Source organism: Dama dama, chromosome 19, assembly GCF_033118175.1.
Source record: "Dama dama isolate Ldn47 chromosome 19, ASM3311817v1, whole genome shotgun sequence".
NCBI classification, from domain to species: Eukaryota; Metazoa; Chordata; class Mammalia; order Artiodactyla; family Cervidae; genus Dama; species Dama dama.
Genome location: NC_083699.1, coordinates 75,525,567 through 75,548,667, shown reverse-complemented (window position 1 = coordinate 75,548,667; position 23,101 = coordinate 75,525,567). Strand labels below are relative to the sequence as shown.

At 52.1% G+C, this 23,101-nt stretch overlaps 1 protein-coding gene across 1 annotated transcript in view; it reads left to right on the top strand.

The window, feature by feature from the left end:
• Positions 1 to 23,101, top strand: part of UMODL1 (uromodulin like 1) — a 75,963-nt gene that overhangs the window by 32,038 nt on the left and 20,824 nt on the right. Inside the window, exons 7-15 of the mRNA XM_061168050.1 lie at positions 560 to 814; positions 3,428 to 3,540; positions 5,500 to 5,719; positions 11,822 to 11,959; positions 13,372 to 13,950; positions 15,107 to 15,364; positions 17,103 to 17,215; positions 20,877 to 21,090; positions 22,712 to 22,849. Of these exons, the coding sequence (XP_061024033.1) occupies positions 560 to 814; positions 3,428 to 3,540; positions 5,500 to 5,719; positions 11,822 to 11,959; positions 13,372 to 13,950; positions 15,107 to 15,364; positions 17,103 to 17,215; positions 20,877 to 21,090; positions 22,712 to 22,849 (2,028 nt within the window). The remainder of the gene's footprint in view (positions 1 to 559; positions 815 to 3,427; positions 3,541 to 5,499; positions 5,720 to 11,821; positions 11,960 to 13,371; positions 13,951 to 15,106; positions 15,365 to 17,102; positions 17,216 to 20,876; positions 21,091 to 22,711; positions 22,850 to 23,101) is intronic.

Genomic DNA, 23,101 nt, shown 5'->3' with positions numbered 1-23,101 from the left:
ATCACTTTATTGAGGTGTGATTGGCATATAAAAAGTTGTATGTATTTAACGCACATGACTTGATGAGTTTGAAGATAAATATACACTCCTGAAACCATCAGAGGTTTCCCATTTTTCTATATCCTCGCCAATATTTATTATCTCTTATCCTTTTAATAATAGCCATTCTAACACTTATGAATTGCTACCTCAGGGTGGCTTTCATTTCTGTTTCCTGATGATTAGTGACACTGAGCATCTTTTCTTGGACCAGTTGACCATCTGTATGTCTTCTTTGGAAAAATGTCTATTCAGATCTTCCATCCATTTATAAATTGGAGTATTATATTTTTTTGCTATTGAGTTGTATGATTTCCTATATATTTTGGATATTAGCCCCTGGTCAGGTAAATAATTTACAGGTATCTTCTCCCAGCCTGTAGGTTACATTTTCATTTTGTGGCTGGTTTCCTTTTCTGGGCAGCAGCTTCTCAGTTTGATGTTGGTTCACTTTTTGACTTTTGCTTCTTTTGCTTCCCTCTGATGTTTTCTGCATCTTTCTCATTCTACCCTTTTGTAGATTACCCTCCCATCAGAGACCTCGTGATCCTCAACGTCACCAGCAGCAGCTTTCAAGTGTCCTGGAGCTTAAACTCCACCCAGAACCACACTTTCTGGGTGCAGGTTTACCGGGGTGAAGAGTTGTTCAGGAGTGCCAGCACCCCCGGGATGAGTCTGGAGGTGGCCGGGCTGGAGGCTGGAGTGAGGTATGGGGTGAAGACCAGCTACCAGGCGTGTGGGGCCAACATCACTGCCATGGTCACTGTCAGGACTGGTAAGGCCACGTCCAAAATCCCCATCACCTGTGAGTTTCTCAGTCTAGCCCAGTTCTGTTGGCCCTAGAAATTCAAATCATTGTGCTTCTTGTGGGCAGAGCAGGGGCGGTCCCTGGCCTGACCTCACCCCTCCTGGGAGGGGGACAGTGGGCGTGCTCCACGTCCCGGAGCAGGGTCACTGCACTCCTTGTCTGCACAGGCTTCCTCGCTCCCCAGCACCTCACCCTGATTGAGGGCTCTCCTGACACAGGGTGATGAGGGCTCTATGGAGACCTCATCTTTCTGGGGTTTGAGGGATGCATGAAGCAGTCAGATAGAGTGAGGCCCCAAGTGAACTAGAGCTGAAGACACTTTTTCCCCCCCAAATAAACACAACATATTCATGAACTGGGGATTCCAGTATCCGTATGACTCTGACTGGTGGCTGACACTGGCCACCTCCCTGCTGCCTGGTCTCAGTGGTGCTGGGTTCTAGAAACCTCTGTCGTGTTTGGTCCCCGGGGGTGGGGGAGTTCCCTCCTAGGCTGGCCCCTGGCATCAGGACAAGGAAGTGTGCATGGGGACAGTGGGCTCTGAGACATTCTGGGGACCAGAGAAGGGGAGAGCCCCAGCCTAGGGGTTCTGAGCAGGCAAAGGGCAGAAATCCCTGCATGAAGGACCCTATGAGGAAAGGGTGGGGAGGAGGGATATGTTGGGAGTTTGGGATCGACATGTACACACTACTATATTTAAAATGGATGACCAATAAGGACCTCCTGTATAGCATAGGGAACTCTGCTTAATATTATGTAGCAACCTAAATGGGACAAGAATTTGAGAAAGAATAGATACATGTATATGCATAACTGAACCACTTTGCTCTATACCTGAAACTAACATAACATTGTTAATCAACTTTCAGTCAGTCAGTTCAGTACTACAATATAAAATAAAACTTTTTTTAAAGAGGAAAAGACCCTATGGGGGTCAGTTTCATGCACAGGGATAATGCCCATGACTGAAATAAGTGAGGTATGAAAGAAGCAGTCCTACACCCTTTGTGAACCGATTCAGGGCTGCCCCATGTGAAACTGTCAAAGCGCACAGCACAGGTCCCTACCCAGAGGGCCGCCAGAACCCTAGTCATGCAAAAAATGTAAGCCCTTGGCTTTGCACAAGCCTCCAATTTCCAAACTGGTGCCATCTCCTCTTCTTGTTTTATTTTCAAATTGTTCCATGGAGAAAATGGGGAGCACTTGCTTCCCTTTGAGGAGACTGGCATGGGGAGGAGCTCATCCCTGTGGACCATCCTGGGAGTGGTCTAGCCCTTCCGAGTCCCTGCTGGCTTCTGTCTTCCACCCTCTGCCCTCTACCTCCCCCCAGCTTGCCTCAGACGTGACCATTTACGGAGCCAACATCGCAGCACAAATTCATCTCTGCTAGGACCTGTAGTAGGAAGACGTAGCTCCCTCCACTCCCACTGCCCCCTACCCTCCCTTCCAATGCAGGATAGATAATTTGGAAGATTCCAGAAGACTCCTGATTACCAGCTTATTCATTCCCCAGCTGATTCTCTTTCCTTCTCTATATTGCAAAAATGCCTTCTATTTGCAGAACTTTTTTTCTTTTTTAAAGAAGCTTGATTGGCTTTAGAGGTCTTAGGTAATTAATTAGACACTGGTACAAGCCTGCTATGTTGGAGGCAGTGGAGATTATTGTAGCAGTGGAGACCCAGGGCCTCATGGTGAATCCAGGTTCCCTAAGCACTGGTGGATACCAACCACTCAGGAGGCTCTGTGATGTGGGCAGGGCTGGGGCTCAGGAATCCTGGGCCTCAAGGTTCACTCGTTTCTCTTGCTGAGGTGGGAGAAGGTTCAGAGGAGCCCTGGTCCAGAAATGGGCACTATTCAACCTTGGGGACATTTCTGGGGCTGTGTGTATGCAGTGGCGATAAATTCTGCCCTTGCTGGCTAGTGGAGAGCCAGGGTGGGGAAGGAGTGTGAATGGCCTGTAGGTCATTAGAGCTGCTGCAGCACCTGCTGTGGGTGTGGGCTTCATTCTTGATAACAAAAGAGATGTATGTAAGCTCCCACATCCCACCTTGAGGTTTCCATCTTCACTTATGTCCACAGGAAAGGATGCTTTCCTTGTAGGGTGACCAACCCTACCATTTTGCCCTGGAGTGGGCCCTGGAGAGGTGGGAGTTTTATTTTGAGAAAACCAGAAACTCCTGGGCAAATTAGGATGAATTGGTCATCTGAGAGGGTGGGACATGTGCTTGTGATCCAGGCCAAGGAAAGCAGTGGCCACATCTTGTGAGGAGGTGCTGGAGGAAGGGGTCTTCATATCCTACATGGCTGGTTGACCAGTTCCCGCTGCTGTGTACCATGTGATATTTATACCTCGTTCCCCTGCTCTGGCTCTAAAGGTGTGTGTTTGAGTCTGAGTTTTCATCATGCCAGTGTAGACATATCATATTCCTTATGTTGGTTTCTCCTAATCTGGCCACCAACCTGAGACTCATGCCTCAATCTGTTTTCTAAAGCCTCCCCCTCCAAAGAGTAAGGGAAACTGGAAAATGTTAACAGAAAATCTCATGGATTTCAGCTAACTCCCATTATCATCTCTCTCAGATGCCCGAGTGTTTGAAGTCATGGTCAGGATCCTAAACCGCAGCATGACAGAGGGGCTGCTGGACCACGGGAGCCCCGAGTTCCAGGACTTCTCCCAGCAACTGATGCATGAGGTAAAGCCTGGGAGAGGGGCTTCTGAGGGTCTGAGCCAGAAACCCAACAAGAGGCCAGTGCGGGTGTGGGATGAGCGCCTGTCACCAGGGCTGGGGAGGGGGCAGTCTCAAATCCCATGGTAATTACTCAAAATGCCCCTTTTATGGGTAACTTACCTAGATTTGGGGCCAAAACATCTTGGATTCAAATGGGCTGGACCACTTGATGGCTTAGCTGGGTTTTCTGTTGAACCTTCCATCTGGGAGGGTCTGGGACTGCTACTCTCCTGCTTTGGGGCAGCTTTACTGAAGACGTATTTACCAGATATCACAGCATCTGTCCCTCCCTGGGGTTGAGCGGAGTCACCAGCACAAGGCTTGGGAGAACAGGGCCAGCAGCAACTACCATCTATCCTCATAAGCTGAGTAGGAGAAAAGAACAAAATGCTGAACTGTCAGAAACTATGAAAGGTCTAGGATTTCGCCCTGCCTGCAAGCTAGTAAGTTAGACTATTGGATGGATGCTGGCAGAGGACACGAGATGCCTGGGTCAGAGATAAGGACCTCATTGCTCACAGCAGAGCAGGCAGCATGAGCATCAGATGGGTGCCAGGTCCCCTGTTGGCCCCCAAGTCCCGAGCGGGTGACACAGAGGGAACTTAGTTTCCTCTGCATGTGGTTGATGCACATGCAGGACCTCTGCATCACTGCTGACAATCCCCATGCAAACCTACCTAAACCTTGCAGAAAGAGACCTTATCTTTTTTTTAATATTTGTTGCTATTGCTCAGTTGCTGAGTCATGTCCAGCTCTTTGCGACCCTATAAATTGCAGCACGCCAGGCTTCCCTGTCTTTCACCATCTCCCACAGTTTGCTCAAACTCATGTCTATTGAGTCAATGATGCCATCCAACCATCTCATCTTCTGTCACTCCCTTCTCCTCCTGCCCTCAATCTTTCCCATCATCAGGGTCTTTTCCAATGAATAGGCTTGTTGCATCAAGTGGCCAAGTACTGGAGCTTCAGCTTCAGAATCAGTCCTTCCAATGAATATATTTGCTTTTATTTTTTATTTTTCTATCTACTTTGCTGTGACATGTGGCTTGTAGTTCTTTGATCAGGGATCGCACACAGGCCCCCTACTTTGGGAGCCTGGAGTCTTAGCCACTGGACCACCAGGGAGGTCCCAAGAGACGTTATCTTTGTGACATCAGACAGTGAATTGATCTGCCCTTGCTCTGGATTGGGCCATCCTCTCTCTCTCCCAAGGCATTCATCACACACGTGTCTTGGAAAGATATTCTGGAGCAAGAAAGAAGTTCTGCAAGTTCTACTTGCAGAATGTGTGGAAATGGGACAGACTGAAGGAGGGTTGCCTCTCTATGTTCACCTGCGGGGGCAGGGGTCAGTTTTTGACCTTTCTTGGAGAATTCTTCCTACTTTTTAGCAGTGCTTGGCCTGTGGGTGCAGGAGTGGTGGGGTAGGGTTGGGGTCTCCTTGCTCCGGCACAGGCTGCCCTGAGCACCTGTTTGGTCCTGTGTTTCCTGGGGATAGAGCCCAGGGATGGGGGACAGTGCCAAAGAGCCATGAGATTGCTCCTCTTGGTCATTCCACCAATCCACCAGTCAACCCAATTATCTGCTTGTTTCTCACACACACATTAACCTTCACACCGGTTTCCAGGGCACAGGGAGTGGGCCGTGCATCTAGGGCTGCAGGATGGGGAGTTGACTGTCATGGTCTCGGCATCCTCAGAAAGACTGACAAGGCCTGGCCCACACTCCCAGGGCTCCAGTCATCTGGGGGGCGACACTGTTGCCCCAAGAGGTGGGTGAGTGGGAACCTCCTCTTGGTCATGAAGGGGACCCATGGATTCTGTGCGCCATCCAAGTGCCACTCTGGGGGCCCCGATGAGCAGTTTTGAAGACCTTGATGGAAAAGTCCGCTCCATCTGAGTGTCTGTCGCCTCTCCCGGGCCAGGTCGCCGCCTCCTTGCCGCCGGCCATTTCCGACTTGTACCGAAGAGGGAAGCTGAGGCTGCAGGTCGTGTCTCTCCGGACCGGAAGCGTGGTGGTGAGGCTCAGGCTGACCATGTGGGACCCTGAGTTCCCAGTGGGCGTGTCCACGCTGGCCCCTCTGCTCCCGGCTCTGTGGGCGAACACCGTGTTCCAGGTTGACCAGCGGGGGACGCGCGTGCAAGGTGGGTCCCCCTCCCCGCACACTGGGCATGCCACCCTGATGCCTTTGAGTCTAGGCTGCATCAGTTCTGGCCAACATTCACTTTATTCCAAAAGGTAGATGGTGGTGGTGGTGGTAAATTGCTTCAGTCATGTCCGACTCTTTGGGACCCTATGGGCAATATCTCACCAGGCTCTTTCATCCGTGGGATTCTCCAGGCGGGAATACTGGGGTGGGTTGCCATGCCCTTCTCCAGGGGATCTTCCCCACCCAGGGATAGAACCTGGGTCTCTTGTGTCTCCTGCATTGGTAGGCGGGTTTTAATCACTAGAGCCACCTGGGAAGCCCAAAAAGTAGATAAAGTAAATGAAATGTGAGTCCTTATTCTGTGTTCCTCCTTGGGAACTGGGGCCTGGGGCCAGCCTCCCCAAACCATGGAGCCCACGTGCATCCCACACCTCCTGTTTCTGACAGGAGAAGTGACCTGCGGGGCCTGGAGTCACTCACTCCGTTGGATGGAGCCTCTCACCTGCAGTGGGCCTGGAACCCAGGGCAGAACCAGGCTGGAGGAATCACAAGGGGCACAAGGGCAGGAGATTCCTGGGTGTGCGTGGGGGCCCAGCGCCGCCTGGCTGCTGTGCGACGCGCCAGCATGGGGGTCTGTGTCATCAACCCGAACACCTGTAATTTGACTTGGTGATGCAGGAAGTCACGAATCAGGGAAGAGGGGGAGGTGGAGAAATAGGGCGGGGGCAGGGGCATGAGAGATGGGGGGGCAGGGGGGTCAGAGTCAAGGATAGGACAGAGACAGAGACACCGAGAGACAGAGAGAGAGATACAGGGGATCCAGAGTGGACCAGGTGGGGAGAGACAGGGACTTGGAGAGACAGAGATACAGAGACGACAGAGACAGTGAGCTGTCACGTCAGGAAGGTTTTGCTGTCGACTTGGGGATGCAGTTGCCTCGCATGGTGAGGGCACTGCAGTTTCTACATCAAAGAGCCTGTGTGGGGCTCAGTCTGGGCATGGCTGACCAGCCCCTCCACAGTGGAGCGAGACCCTGAGTGGGTGCTGCCAGCTCCTGTGAGCTCAGTCCCTTCTGGCTTGCTGTCTCTTTGCAGGTTAATTCTCTCTCTCTTGCTATCCCACAGTTTAGGTTGCTATCTCATGTTAGCTGCCTCCGATTGCCCTCAGGGCATTCAGGGCCGGTCCTTACCCTAAGCAATGCTGCCCGCTCCTCTCCGTTCAGCCCCTACTTGCTGGTGGCGGATGTGAGCGTCTGGGGTACTTTTCTGCTGGGAGTTGCTTTTAGGCATGTAACTTGTGGATTTTATTTATTTTTCCTCCCGGTTAGGTTGCCTTCTGAGATTCGAAAACTTCCCCCAGACCCTCCAGTGAGAGGGTTTCCTGGTGTTTGGAAACTTCCTCTATTAAGACTCCCTTCCCGGAACGGATCTCCATCCCTAACTCTTTTGTCTCTCTTTTTATCTTTTATATTTTGTCCTACCTCCTTTCGAAGACAATGGGCTGCTTTTCTGGGCTCCTGATGTCCTCTGCTAGCGATCAGAAGTTGTTTTGTGGAGTTTGCTCTGCGTTCAAATGATCTTTCAATGAATTTGTAGGGGAGAAAGTGGTCTCCCCGTCCTATTCCTCTGCCATCTTTATGTTTCCCCTGGCTTGCTGTCTCAACCTCCCCCAAAGCAAGAAGGCAGGGAAAGTGCCGCTGGAGTGTCACACCTGGGGCACACTGCCTGCTTAGCCTGCCGGCTCTTTGTCACTCACCCCCACGGGAATGGACAAGGTGGTGGCCCTCTCTAACATGATGATCTCTGCCTGCCTGGGCTCAGAGGCCAAGTGCCAGGCAGACACCAGGCAACCTGTGGGTAGATCCCCCAGGGCCCACCTGAGGCAGATCTGAACTGTCTTTGGAAGACCCAGCCCTCCTCGAGGTGCCCCCCAGCCCACATCTCCCAGCATCAAGGCTTAAGTTACTCCCGATCCTTGTCAAGTGAGGCTGTGGGTTGAACGGTGACCCTGCAAGATAAAAGAACTTCAGATGTGACCGTATTTGGAAGAAGGGTCTTTGCAGATGACCGGGTCCCGGCAGCGTGGCCGTCACATTGTCACAATCTCATAATGTCCCCGAGGTCTGTTACCCCTGGTCACTGGGTGGCCACGTGCCCTGGTCTTCCTCTGGGATGGTGTACATGTGCGGGGAGGCCCAGTGTTGAGCAGCACCCTGGTTCTCGGATCCTGTCCACACTACCCAGCGAGGGAGGCTGGATGTGGTGGAATCCCAGCTCTGATGCTGGTTTGCCGTGGGCCACTGTACAGGGGGCTTTGCCTCCTGGGCCTCCGTGTTCTCATCTGGGAGATGGGAAGGTGAGGACACATCTCACCTTGTGGGCAAACGAGGGAGCGCTGGGATGGGGGTCAGTTAGCAGGTGCCCGGCGCAGCTTTGACAGCACCGCCCAACACGTCGGGGTAACACTTCTCTAGGACCTACATCCGTATTTCGGAAGAGTTCTTGGGCCTGGATGGTCCCCCGCCGGTCCTCCCCCCTGCTCCTTCCCCTTGTTTCCCTTGTCTCTCCAGCCTTCGCCCCCCACCCCTTCCTAAAACTCTGCTCAGAAAGGCTGTGCTGCTCACCTGCTCCAAGCGCAGACGACCCACTGGGCCTCCGCGTGTGTCCACGTGGCCCCTTCATGCCGTCATGCTGTGTGCAGACCTTGGCCCAACACGGCCCTGACGCTGGCACTGTTCACTGTGAGGGGTCCCCTGGGTCCCCGCAGTACCCGGGCAGCAACACCTCCTCCTGTGAGCTCAGGACAGGTCTGGCCACACTCCCCAAAGCTTCCCATCGGCCACGGGCTCCTGACAGCCTCGCAGACACAGGGTCCCTTCCTGTCACCTCTGTGGGCAGAGTGAGAAGGCATGGGCAGGGGAGCCTGGCCCCGGGACTGTCACCATCCCCCTGACCTGCTGATGGGGGGCTCTTTCCCCACCTTTGGTGGCGCTGCCTTTGGAGCCAGCTGCCGTTAGAAACCCAGGTCTCTGTGCCCACCTGCCTCCTTGCGTGAGACTCTGATGCCGGTCCCCAGGAAGGGCTGAGGGCTCTAGCCAGGCAGGCTCCACCCCCAAAGGCCACCTGGGCCTCCAAGACAGCTTGGAGCTTCCCGAGGAGCCTACCTTTTCAGGGATGGGGTGGTTTGTCCTTGGGCCTCCCTGCCTCATTCCTGAGGGTTACTTGTGTGGGGAGTTGCAAGTCTCCCATGGCCACCCCGTCCTCTGGACAGGGGGCCACACCCTCGTCCCAGCTTCCTGCCAGCAGGAGCAGAGCGCAGGCCCCATAGGGGATCCTGTCTGCATCCTCGTCTGGCGATCTGGGAGGCATGAAGGCTGCTCAGCAGCTCCCACGGCTCACAGGCCCGAAGCTGAAACCTGTATGGCCCTGGGCTTTGGTGCAAGACCAGAGTTGCTCCGGCTTGCTCATGAGCCCTGTGCTGGCTGAGTGAGCAGGCAACCACCTCCCCGAGATAACCTCTGAAGCTCTGCAGATTGAACTCAGGTCTCAGTGGGGCCTCCACTCTCCTTGTGGCCCTCTGCCCCGGCTGGCCTGGCTCCGGCCCTGGCCTTAACTGTCAGCACCTTTGAGCCATCTGCAGGCTGGAGGTTGGGCAGCACTCCAGGAGATCTGGGCCTGCGGGGAGCCCAGGGTTGGGGTGTAACTGTTGCATCAGCTGATGAGCCTGCTGGTCTCAGCGGAGCTGCTTCCATGAAGATCACATGAAGCAAAACTGAGAACCACAAAACGGGCCTCTGAGCCCCCGGCTGCAGAGCTTTCTCTGCACAAAACTGGACACATGCCTTATCTTCACTTGAAGCCCGGCCAAGTCCAGGCTCTGTGGGCACCCTGAGCCTGGCCAGGGAACCTGCCCTGCAGCTCTTGGGAAACCTGTGCAGAGGGCTGGTGACCACCCCTCATGGGGACCCTCAGCCCCCTCAAGGTACCCAGCTTCCCCTGATGGCAGAGGGTGACTCTGCTCAGAGCCACCTGTTCTCTTGGCGTGGGGGTGGGACAGGCAGTGACCCACAGAGCCAGACCTGGGCTGAAGGATGGATTTCTGGGGCTGGGGGAAGACTGTTCTCCCACCTGGCTCCTCCCAGGAGATACAGCTTGAGTGCTTTATTTTTGTTTACTTTTAAGTTGGAGTATAGTTGGTTTACAGTGTTGTGTTGGTTTCAGGTGTACAACAAAGTGAATTAGTTTTACATATACACTTGTTGTTCTTCAGTAGCTAAGTCGTGTCCAACTTTTGCAGCCTCTCTTGGCCAGGCTTCCCTATCTTTACTCTCTCCCAGAGTTTGCTCAAATTCATGTCCATTGAGTTGATGATGCCATCCAACCATCTCATCCTCTGTCATCCTCTTCTCCTCCTGCCCTCAATCTTTCCCAGCATCAGGGTCTTTTCTAATGGATCGGCTCTTCGATTCAGGTGACCATAGTCTTGGAGCTTCATCTTCAGCATCAGTCCTTCTAATAAGATTCAGGAATAATTTCCTTTAGGAAATCCTTCCTTTAGGATTGACAGGTTTGATCTTACTGTCCGAGGGACTCTGAAGAGTCTTTTCCAGCACTATAGTTCAAAAGGATCAAGTCTTCATGGCTCAGTCTCCTTTATGGTCCAACTATTGCATCCGTACCTGACTACTGGAAAAACTACTGGAAATACGTATACATACATCCACTCTTTCTCAGATTCTTTTCCCATATCAGTCATTATAGTGTACCGAGCAGAGTTCTCTGTGCAATACAGTAGGTCCTTTTAGTTATCTATTTTATTATACAGTAGGGTGTGTGTTGTGTATGTCAATCCCAGTCTATCCCTTCCCCCTTTCCCCTTGTAACCATAAGATTGTTTTCTACATCTGCGACTCTTTCTCTGTCTTGTAAATAAGTTCATTTGTACCTTTTTTCTTTTTCAGATTTCCCATATAAGTGATATATGTTTGTCTTTCTTCCTTAAGGTTTTATCCTGCTTACTCTCCTGTAGCGCCTTATTGATCAGTCATGTGTCAACATGCCCAAAGCTATCAGATTCTTTGCTCCAGTAGGGCCACATATGGGGGCTAGGGGTGACCAGGGGGCCCAGAAGAGGGGAGGGGAGGGAGCGGCCAGAGAAGGAGTAGGGGATGCTCCTGATGAGTTTTCCCTAAAGCTGGCCCTGGCTGAGAAAGGACGGGAGGCTTTGGGGGGATTTACAGGCCTGGGGAGGGGGGATTTACAGGGCTTACTTAACAGCCTACCTTGCCCGGATCAGAAGGCTCAGGGCTTCTGGTGGCTCGAGGCCTTTGAGTCTCTCTTGGCCATTTCCCAGACCTGGAGAGGAGGTTTGCAAGGGCCGTCCGGGGACTCAGAAGGTTCATGTTGTAGTGACTGGACACCTCCTGGCTCAGTTATTTCTCTGTTTCTTTCTTGGGACACTAAATATTAGGGGATGGCTGGCACATCAGAGAGAAGAGACAGCCCCTTGGGATCAAAGAATAAACGAGACGGGACTATATTCACACCTGTTGGCGCTGGTGGTGGTGATTTGGTGGTTTAGTCGCCAAGTTGTGTTTGACTCTTGCGACCCCATGGACTGTAGCCTGCTAGGTTCCTCTGTCCATGGGATTTTCCACTGGAGTGGATTGCCCTTTCCTTCTCCAGGGAATCTTCCCAACCCAGGAAACGAACCCCGGTCTCCTGCATTGCAGGCAGATTCTTTACCAACTGAGCTATGAGGGAAGCCCGTGGGCTCTAGTACCCCCAAGGGAACCGACGTTGCCTAGTTTCTTTTTTCCTCCAGATGAGACAGCGATGGAGGCAGGCAGACACTCCGTTCAGATGGTCCTCGGTTCAGATGGAAGCTTCTGGGAGGGCTCTGTGCGGGGCCCCCCACCCCACACCGGGTGCTGGATGCCAGGGCCTCACTGACGCCCTGCCCCAGCCCTCCGTGCATTTGCTGAAAAGACGGTCACGAAGAACTCGATGCCACGACCGCTCTGTTCTCTGAGCAGCCTCTGCCGTGTTCTCACCACGTGGCCGTGTTCACTCACGTCCTCTCCCCCTCCCGCCCGCAGACTGGGACGAGTGTGCAGACAGCCTGGAGCACGACTGCTCGCCGGAGGCCCAGTGCATCAACCTCGAGGGCTCATATACCTGCCGGTGCCGGACAGCCAGGGATGCCCACCCCTCCAGACCGGGCCGGGTCTGCGACGGTGCGCTGCTTCCCCACCCCCAGCTCTGGGCTGAGCCCCTTCCCTGAGGGCCTGGGCTGGAGCAGGGCCGACCTCCGTCCAGTAGGGTGGGAACAAGGCCTGGGGCCCACCATACTGTTAGGAACCCATGAGAATAACTTAATTCCTTTTAAAACCAAAAGAAAAAATTAATATAGTAATAGTAAATATCGATTATGAGTGTAGTCTTTATACCAAGGCAGTTTTCAGAAAATTTATTTATTTGTTTTTGGCTGTGCTGGGTCTGTGCGGCCGCGTGCACTATTTGCAGTAGACAAGCTTCTCATTGCGGCGGCTTCGCCTGTTGCAGAGCATGGGCTCTAGGGCACTCAGGCTTCAGTAGTTGCAGCTCTCTGGGCTCTAGAGCACTGGCTCGGTAGTTTAGGTGCACGGGCTCAGTTGCTCTGTGGCATGTGGGAACTTCCCGGATCAGGGATCGAACTTGTATCTCCTGCATTGACAGGCAGATTCTTTTCCACTGAGCTACCAGGGAAGCCCCTGGACCAATGCAGTTTTAAAGTATGATTTTAAATTATTCTTTTGAGTGAAAAGACCTGAGAAAGTCATGATGAAACCCCTGGAGGGAGAGGGTGGCCCCTTCCTGGGTGGCCCACATCCTGAGAGGTGTAGGAGCCCAGGTAAGCAAGGAGAAGGCCTTGAGGTGAGGCCTCTGAGTCCCATTCCAGGCACATTTCGGCCTCAAGATTCTGGGGATAGGGTGTGGTTCTGATCAGCTGGTTGGGGATACCTGGAGTGCTGAGCTAAGAAGCAGGAGGAGGTCATATACAGATCCGCAGTGCTGTGATTGACTAGCAATGTTTGCTCTGGGGGCAGGTGGGCAGTGGAGGTGCTCAGCCACCTGTCTGCTCTGCCATCCCTGCTAAAGCCTTCTGGCTGGAAGCAGCAGCAGCAAATTTTTCCCGAGGGAGCAAGCCTCTTGTCCTTACCTACTGTGTTTACTGTCCTGCTTCTTGAGACCCACACAGTCACTCCCCTCACATCCTTTTTCTTACACGTGTAATGCCCAGCAGGCTGGTAAGAGTGACCAGCACCAACCCCCACAGTGAGCACACATTTGGGGGAAATGGTCCCAATTTCTCAAGCGCCAGATTCACCCATCTGAGGCCTGCAGGAACCAAGCCCTGCATTTATGTCTTGGTTCAGCAGCCACTGGGTGGACCCCCTACTCACAGTAGGGGCATCCTCACTGGTCAAATGAAGAAGCCCCCTGGTCTTTAAAGAGAGTTCTTGGGAAACCAAAAACATGGATCCTTTTAAACACTCTGAATCACTCACTGGGACAACCTGTGTCCCCCTCGAGGTCCCCTGGGGGGTGGGCGCACTTGGTTAGGGTAGACCAGATGCCCCGTCTGAGCCTGGCTGTGTCTTGGCAGGTGACGTGCAGAGCCCTGTGGATGTGCCATCTCCAGTGTCAGAGGTCACAGCCTCGGTTCCCAGCACAGAAGCAACATCCTTCAGTCTGGAGACCCCTGCCTTGTCCCCCAGCCCTGGACACCTATGGAGCACCCCTGCAGCAGGCCAGGCCTGGACCCTAGGGCTCCCACCCAGGAGAGGAGTCAGTGGCTTGGGCAGCCACGGTGGTAACAGCACCAGGCATGGCATGAAGGCCAGCGTGGCCCCAGGCCCGGGGACCGGCCAGTGGACAGCCAGCAGGGTGGCCTTTTCCCCCAGGGTTCCTGGACCAACCCATAGCTCCTCTCCTGGGGCCACGGACAGCCTTCCAGACACCCCTGGACAGTCACCCCCTAACTCTACTGTGGAGCTGCCCTTCTGGCCCACTCCTGCCCCGGATCCCACGGGCCACATTGAGTGGCACTCCAGCCTCCCCATGAGGGACACACCCCCAGCACCTCTGGACCCCACGTGGGTGCAGAACTTGGACCCCGGGCCCTTCAGCTCTCCAGACCAGCCCTTGGCCCCCACGCCTGCATCTCTGAAGACCCCGGCCTGCGGTGAGTGTCAGGGAGAGTGCGTCTGGGGCTGTGAGGAGCCATGTGGTGTGTGAGCCCCCATAAGCAAAGGCTCACCCAGTCCAGGGCCATCAGCAGCCCCGGGTAGGCCCTCATTTTTTGCTGCGTAGACCCACTGCAGCACACTCAGTCCCCGGGAGGCCAGCTCCGAGTCTAGTTAGGGTGAGAAGTTGGTCTCCCCTCTTTCTCTCTGGCCCTGTCCTCCCCTTTCCTGTTTCCCTGTTGGCCAACAGCAGGAGCAGGAAATCGAGCAGATGTTGCATTAAGGGCACTGAGCACGGGGGTACTTCTCCCCAGTAGTGTTGGGCCCCAACCTTTCTGCACCTCTCCAACAGTGCTGCACCCCCCAGCCTGCTGAAGCCCCTCCCAGCAGTGCTGCACCCCTCATCCAGGTACAGACCCCAGCAGTGCTCACCCTCAAGCCCGCTGCCGTCCCCCAGCAGTTCTATATTCCTCCCACTGCCCCCAGCCACTCCGCCCCCAGCAGCTCCACATCACCCATTACCTGCAGAGGTTTGGCCATCATCAATAGTCCAGGGTGATACCCCAGGAGCCAGGTGTCACTTTGAGAAGGAGACGGGCTTGGTAACGTGACTCTCATGGAAGAAGATAGCCCTGGCACGCTTGTGTGAGTTCCCCAAGCCAGTCTGACCCTGGATTGCGTCCACATGGAACCCACTGTCAACTGTGGCTCCACTGATGCATGTCCTCTGCTGCACGAGGCTGGATTCCAGACTAAACTCTTAAGCCTGCATAAACAGCCCCAAGTCACCTGCAGGAATGGTCTGTGACCAGCAATGGCCACCTGGCTGATTCCTTGGGAAGTCTGCCTGGGGGTTGAGGAGGGGGACCCCTGGAGGAGCCGCCCAGAACCTCCTGAAGAAAACTTTATTTCTGGAGTTCCCAGGACCTCAGGGTGGACACAGAGCCAACCTGAGGGCAGGGGAGCCGTGCCCGGGAGCCCAGGGCTCAGGGGGCAATCCAGGGACCCTGCACCCTAGTGTGCAGCTGGCGGCAAGTGGGCTTAACATCCCCTGAGGATGCTTGTGTCCCCACATGGTGGGGTGAAGCTTATCCTTCCTGTTACTGGGAACCTTGGATTGATTTTAATCAGGGGCATTTATATTCCACTTCTCAGCTCCTGTCCCTGTCGGAAGGGTCACTGTCTCCAATGTGACCAGCACGGGCTTTCACGTGGCCTGGGCGGCGGATCCCACCCTGCGCTCCACTTTCCAGCTCAGCCTGGTTTCTGCTCGGAGCACCCCTGTGCACCTGCAGACCCGGAAAGCAAGCCTCACGCTGTCAGGCCTGGAGCCCGGCGTCCTGTACCTGGTGGAGATCGTGGCCAGAGTGTGTGGGCAAGAAAGTGCCAGAGCCCAACTGAAAGTGAGGACAGGTAACAGGCTCTAGAACAATGTCACTGTGGGTTCTTAAAGGGAGGAGAAAAAGTAGGACAGAGGTTTTCAATGGGTGAAGGTTTAAAACAGCTGCATTTATGTGTAGATGCTGGCTTTCCTTTCTTCTCAGTGTAGGAACACCTGGCTCGCTTCTTCCTCAGCTGGGGTTCGAAGGCCATGTGGGAGGGGGCTTATTTCAGGGACAAATGAATGAATGAATGAAGTTGCTCAGTCATGTCTGACTCTTTGTGACCCCACGGACTGTAGCCTGCCAAGCTCCTCTGTCCATGGAATTTTCCTGGCAAGGATACTGGAGTGGGTTGCCATTTCCTTCTCCAGGGGATCTTCCCAACCCAGGAATCAAACCCAGGTTTCATGCACTGCAGGCAGACTCTTTACCATCTGAGCCACCAAGGAAGCCCCATTTCAGGGACAGGTGGTGGGCAAACAGGCTGCTTTGCACAGTGCTCCAGACTCTGCAGAGGCTGCAGACCCTCGATCACCTGTGTCCTCGTGGGTATACGGCAGGGAAATGGGTACAGTCATGTCCGACTCTTTGCGACTCCGTGGACTGTAGCCCACCAGGCTCGTCTGTCTATGGGATTTTCCAGGCAAGAACACTGGAGTGGGTAGTCATTCCCTTCTCCAGGGGCTCTTCCTGACCCAGGGTCTGTTTCATTTCCTGCATCAGCAGACGGGTTCTTCACCACTAATGCCACTTGTACAGTGCTGGTCTATGCAATTTCTCTGACCTCTCTCACTCCTAGTGGCCGTGGCTTTCAGGAAAGATGATGATGGATAGATCTGTGGGTCTGCCCCACGATGAGCCTAGGGCTGCAGAGTAGAAGGGAGGGGAGTAGAATTAAGCAAGTCAGGTGTATTAGTACACTCTGATGAGGTGGAGCTGATTTTGTTTGTTTTTTGGGCTGGGTCTTCGTTGTGGCGCTTGTGTTCTGCACAAGCTTGTGAGAGCTTGTGGCTCACAGGGGTGTCTCAAGTTGCAGAGTGTGGGCTCAGTAGGTACAGCGTGCAGGTTAGTTGCCCCAAGGCATGTGAGATCTTCGTTCCCCAACCAGGGATCAAACCTGAGTCCCCTGTGTTAGAAGGAGGATTCTTAACCACTGGACCACCACGGCAGTCCCATGGTGAAAGTGATTCTTGTCGATAGGTATATATTCAGATAATATTCCTCTTTTCTCCTCATTAGCATTTGTCATCCACATATTTTCTCGAATATCTAACTTGCCTGAGCAGCCAAGGGCAGGCCTGGTGTTGCAGATTAGTTATCAAATCTTGGGCAGCCATCCAAGAGTCAGTAGCAGTTATCTCTGAGGTGGGGTGTGCACCCCTCAGGTGATGCCTAAGATGTCCCATTAGGGTGCAGTGAGAAATGTCTAGAACTTTTGTTTATATGCTTTAAAGCAGGACTTCACTGTGGCCTGGGATTTAGAGAGGAGATGGTGGGTGAGAGTGCTAAGTGCAAGTTCACGGTAAGCTAGAGGAGGGGAGGTCACTGCTGGCTGGATGAGTCCAAGTTGCAAGGGCTGATCTGGTTCTGTGGCTCCAGCAAGGTCTCTGCACTGCACATATCAGGTGCTCTTCCTTCTTTACAGAGTGCAAACCAGCCTCCCTTTGATGTTCTTCCTGACTGATGTGAAAATACTACTATTGAGACAAAGATGATAGTCTGTTACCTGACACTTACCATAGCAAACATGTTTATTCCCCATCCTGCAGCGGCTCAGAAGCTCATTGGGAAAGTCAGAATAGTGAACGTCAGGTATTTAGAATCCTTCAGCAACACCAGCAGCGAGCAGTCCCAGGCCTTCCTGGAGCTCTTTCTGAGGACGGTAAGTTGGTGGAATCGGTCCTCATTTTCTCCTGGGATGTGAAGGAGGGAGGTGGTTGCATCCTGAACAGCCAATGGGGGTTCAGACTTGACTGAGGAAGGCCACGGACTCCTCGTTTCTGGAGGAAGCTGGGGCATCCAGCTCTGGTGAGGGGCCTGTGTGTTCTGATCTGTCATTAAACAGACACACCAGCAGGTGAGGGACTCACCTTTTCCTCTGCTTCGCGTTGTTTCTGGTTCAAAGTCTCTACTGATGTGGGACCCTGTGGAGCAGAAAGTCTCCCCTGTGCCTTAAAAAGGAAAAGCATTTACAAATTGAGATCTATTTCACACACCATAAAACTCACTCTTTTAAAGTGCGGAATCCAGCGGTTTAGACGGTTTGCAAAATTGCGCAGCCATCACCACCATCTAATTCCACAATGTTTTCATCCTCTGAGAAAGAAACCAGTTTATCTCTTCATCTCTCCTCTCTGCCCCTGGAACCAGATGTGTGCTTTCCGTCTCTATGCATTTGCCTGTTCTGGATATTTCAAAGAAATGGAATCATACAATACATGACTTTTGTGTCTGGCTTATTTCACTGGGTATAATACCTTCAAGGTTCATCCCTGTTGTATCAATATCAGAACTTCATTCCCTTTTATGGCCAGGTGATATTCCTCCATAAAGACAGACCACGTTCTGTTTAGCCATCATCCACTGATGAACATTTGGGTTGCTTCCACTTTTTGGCTATTGGGAATAATGCTGCTGTGATTCCAGCCTTAAAAAATTCTTTTTCCTTCTCTTTGTTGCAGTGCACTCTGCAACCCCTTTGGCATTTTTTGGCATCCCAAAGAATGTATATTGTTACAATTTATTTATAGTGGCAATATGTTATTTTTGCTGGCGGTTAGGTTACCCTTTGATGGATAGAGAATGCACTTGTTGAGATCTTGTTTGTATAGAGCAGGAGTCCCCAGCCTCCAGGATCTAATGCTTGGAGACCTGAGATGGAGCTGGTGTAATAATAATAGAGATAGAGGGCACAATAAATGTAATGTGCTTGAATCATCTCAAACCATCTCCCCCCAGTCTGTGGAACAATTGTCTTCCACAGAACCAGTCCCTGGTGCCAAAAATGTTGGGGATCGCTGGCATAGAGGACATCTGAGATATTTTAGGTTTTCCTTACTTCGGGAGTTTAAGATGCAGAACTGAGAGAGCTTGGCAGTGCCACCTATTGGTGGAGTCATAACAGGACGAAGCCTCAGCAATGCTGGTGGCTGTGATGTTTGGTGATTCTTTTCAACCCCATCAGCGTTACTGATAAAATAGGCATACTGCCTCCGGGAACCATCCCATTGGTGATCTTTGGGGCCTGGGATCCTGCTTTATTTATCCTGAGGTCTCCAGCTCCTGGCCCAGTGTGTGGATGGATTCAAGAGCTGTTGACGGTCTGATTCACGTGTGTATCACCAGCTTCCTTGGGATAGTTGCACATCACGAGTTGGACCACATAGAAGGATGAGTGCCAAAGAATTGATGCTTTCAAATTGTGGTGCTGGAGAAGACTCCTGAGAGTCCCTTGGACTGCAAGGAGATCAAACCAGTCAATCTTAAATGATATCAACCCTGAATATTCATTGGAAGACTGATGCTTAAGCTGAAGCTCCACTACTTTAGCCACCTGATGCAAAGAGCCAACTCACTGGGAAAGACCCCAATGTTGGAAAAGATTGAAGGCAAAAGGAGAAGAGGATGGCAGAGGATGGTTAGACAGTATCACTGACTCAATAGACATGAATTTGAACAAACTCTGGGAGATAGTGAAGGACAGGGGAGCCTGGTATGCTCTAGTCCATGGGGTTGCAAAGAGTCAGAGACAACTTAGTGATTGAAAACCGACTATAGCCTGGCCACCAGGCTCCTCTGGCCATGGGATTCTCCAGGCAAGCATATTGGAATGGGTTGGCATGCCCTCCTGCAGGGGATCTTGCTGAACCAGGAACTGAGCCTGGGTCTCCTGCATTGGCAGATGGATTCTTTACCACTGAGCCACCTGGAAGGCCCCTAACAACAACACACATCACATTAAGCAACAATCACTGAGATCAGATCACACGGCTCTAGTGGCCTCACGAGACAGCTTCATTACCACTCAAGTTCCTTGATTAACCTTTCTTTTTGAAAGCATTTCATATTTTTGCCTATTTGGGGGGACAGTTTGCTATCTGGAATTTCTGCATTGCAAATAACTGTGCAACTTAACACCTATGTAGGACATTAGGACACATTTTTGGGATGTTGTGGGATAATTTGTTGCTTTTTTCTTTATCATTTTCTAGCAAGGGGCTTGGAACTTTGCTTTGAGACTGGCTTGTAATTCAGACAAGAGTGACTTTAACCCAAGACTCTACAGAGCCCTCTCTGGAAATCCCAGAGAGAAAGAAAGAGAGACAGAGATAGAGAAGACCAGCTCTTCCAACGACAATGGTGGCAGCCATGTGACTGCAGGAGGCTTTGGGGTCTCCTGAGCATCCACAGTCTCTCGTGGGTGATATACTCACACTGGCTGTCCCAAGGCTGGGAATCCACAAGCCTGTGCCTGAACCTCATGCAGTTTAGACGCAGATGAGGTATTCTTATGAGGGCAAACCATGGAGGTGGGCTCTTCCATGGCAGATTTGCGCTATATGGACCACTCAAAGCTCATCATATGATGGGGGTAGTTTTCTAGGCATTTAGGCCATGATAGGTTAGAATGGAATATTATGGTTATCATTACATACAGGGTTCTGTCCAAACTGATAGAATAATAAGCAAGGCTTATAAGGGCAGGACTCTTGAGAGTCCCTTAGACAGCAAGGAGATCCAACTAGTCAATCCTAAAGGAAATCAGTCCTGAATCTTCATTGGAAGGACTGATGATGAAGCTCCAATACTTTGGCTACCTGATGCTAAGAGCTGACTCACTGGAAAAGAACCTGATGCTGGGAAAGATTGAAAGCAGGAGGAGAAGAGGATGACAGAGGATAAGACAGTTGGATGGCATCACTGATTCAATGGACAGGAGTTTGAGCAAGCTCCGGGAGATAGTGAAGGACAGGGAAGCCTGGTGTCCTGCAGTCCATGAGGTCATGAACAGTCAGACATGACTGAGTAACTGAACAATGACAACAACTAGGATGCTCAAGGGAAGCAGTCTCCGGAAAGGCAGGCGGCAAGAAAGAAAGGGGGATGTCCTGCAGTGTGAGAATCACAAGGACTGTTCTAGAAAAAACCAAGTGTGGGAGGTGGTGTCCCTCCCTTTGACCACTCGTTCAGCCATCCCCCACTCCCATGGCTCTGAGCCAAGAGTGATCAGCAGATCCTAACTGCCCTCGTGAGCCCCCTTCCAGGTTACAAGCCCCATAGGGTAGGGCTTTGGCACTCAGCCCCATGCTGACTGGCTGGTTGGTGGGGAGGACAGGGCTCATTGTCTCAGACTCCACTGGTATTTGTGCTGGGTCTGGGGACTTGGCAGACAGGGACCAGGCCAGAGCTGACCCGTGGCTTTGATGTCTTCCCCAAGGCCAGCCCTGCTGCTGGCCACAGTCCCCAGAGGAGCCACTTTAGAATGAGGACTCTATCTCCTCTCTCAGCGGGCAGCTCTTTTCACCAGCCCTGTTTCTCTAAAGGTGCGGAATTCCTTGCCAGCCTTCATGCTTCAGCACCTGGACACAGGCGGGGTGCGCATAGAAGTGACCCGCATCTCCAACGGGAGCATCGTGGTGGAGTTCACCTTGCTGGTCCTCGCAGACGTGGATGTTCGGGAGGTGTCTGCTGCATTCCTGGCTGCCTTTCGGAACACCTCTCTGCTGGAGGTGGTCGGAGGCGACACCTTCATAGGGGGTAGGCGGAGGCCAGGCCCCGATGGAGACTCACTCCCCAAAGGAGGCAGTGAAATCCCCCCACTAGCTTCGTTTCTGAAAGATGTGCCTCCTCGAAAGGGCTTCCCTGCATGGGATGAAAATGGAAACCTATAGGACCCTTGTCTGTCTTACTGCTACTATAGTTTTTTGAAAAGGTTTACGGGTTGAAAACATCTTCTGGTGAACCTGCCAGGATGCCCAGGAACACTGCCTCCTCTCTGCATCCTGCTCCTTCCTCCTCTACTGCTGCCCTTAAGTGGGATGGGCAGAGGGCAGACAGGTCCCTTTCTGTAGCCAGAGTTCCTCCCCAGCACAGTTGCCAAGGAGACCCTAGGAAGAATAATTGAAAAGAAAAGCAGGGAGTAGAGGCAGTTTAGAATCTCTTCTCATATTGTATTGGTCAGCTCAAGCTGTTGTTAAAAAAAAAAAAAAAAAACAACACCATGGATGGAGTGACTTAAACAACAGACATTTATTGTCTCACAATTCTAGACACTGGATGCTGGCTGATTTTGGTGAGGGCTCTCTCCTGACCTGTCAGGGCCACCCTGCGGCTGTGTCCTTGTGTGGCTTTTCCTCTATGCGTGTGGAGAGAGGGCTCTGCTGTCTCTTATTATAAGGCTGTCAGTCCTAATCAGACCAGCACCCCTCTCTTATGATCTCAGCTAACCTTAACTATCTTCTGAAGGGCCCATCTCGAATTGCAGTCCTGCTGGGTGTCAAGGCTTCAACATATAGATTTTGAGGACACACAATTCCATGCTTAGCACATACCAGGCCTGAGAATACATGATAAGAGGCTTAGAGTTACATGGATGAGTAAAATCACAGACAATATAGATGAATATTTTTCTGATTTTTGGAATGAGAAGGGTTACGCCTACAGAGAAAAAGACTGGAATAGCTACCTCTATAAAAAAATTCAAGCTCTCATATCAAACAAAATAGTCACCATTGTAAAGCAAGCAACAGACCAAAAAATAATTTCAACAATCTGGTGAAGAATTATATCCCAAATATAGAGTGATCACTTGCATTGGTAATAAAATACTAAGAATGCAATAGACACAGGCACAAAAGACCCAAATAGACAGTACATGAAAGATGAAACACAAAGATGGAAGGCTTTGCCAAGCCCTTTTAGTGTTTATCCATTTTCTTTAGTAAAGCTAAATGGTATTGCTTCTTGGTATTGCTAATAAGATGAGTAACTGAATGTAGAGATGAGAGCAGGTGGGTGGCTGGGTCCCTCTGCCTGAGACCAGGGTGGGGGTGGGGTCCTCCTTGTCTCCTGGTCTCCAGGGAGCTGAGGGGATGCTGCTGTGCCCCTCCCCCACCCCAGCATCCCCGGGTCCAGGAATCCTCCTTCCAGAACAATCTTAGCAGACTTTCTGCCACCTGCTCCCACCCCATCCCCCACAGAAATTCGAGGTGCCACCCTGCTCTTTAGCCCTCCAGAACTGGCCATCTTTCTGTCACTTGATAATTTTAACTTCACTCCCCAAGAAGCACCTTCCCCATCAAGCTGCTGTGAACCGTGGCACGGCCGAGATGCTCAGGTCCCCACGAGGGTTTCCTGTCTTGCTTTCTGAATGCTGCAGATTACGATGAGTGTGCAAGCCAGGAGGATGACTGTGCCCCAGGCTCTGCCTGCAGCAACACGCTGGGCTCCTTCATCTGCAGCTGCGAGGGAGATGCCCCTGACCTCCTGGTGGAATTTTCTGGAAGACCCTGTGAAGGTAATATTATCAGGATCCTTTGTTTGGAACACCATCAGATAGTCTGTTCTTTTAAGGACACTCATCCCCAAAGTGCATCTTTTCTAAATGAGGTCAACACATTTTTAAGTCCTGGACGAGTTTCTGGAGTGTGCGTGTGCATATGTGTGCCACACATGTGCATGTGTGGATACATATATGTGTACTTGTGCATGTGTGTGCACATGTTTATGTTCTGGTACCTCCCCGTCCTTCCACACACCTCCAGCCTTC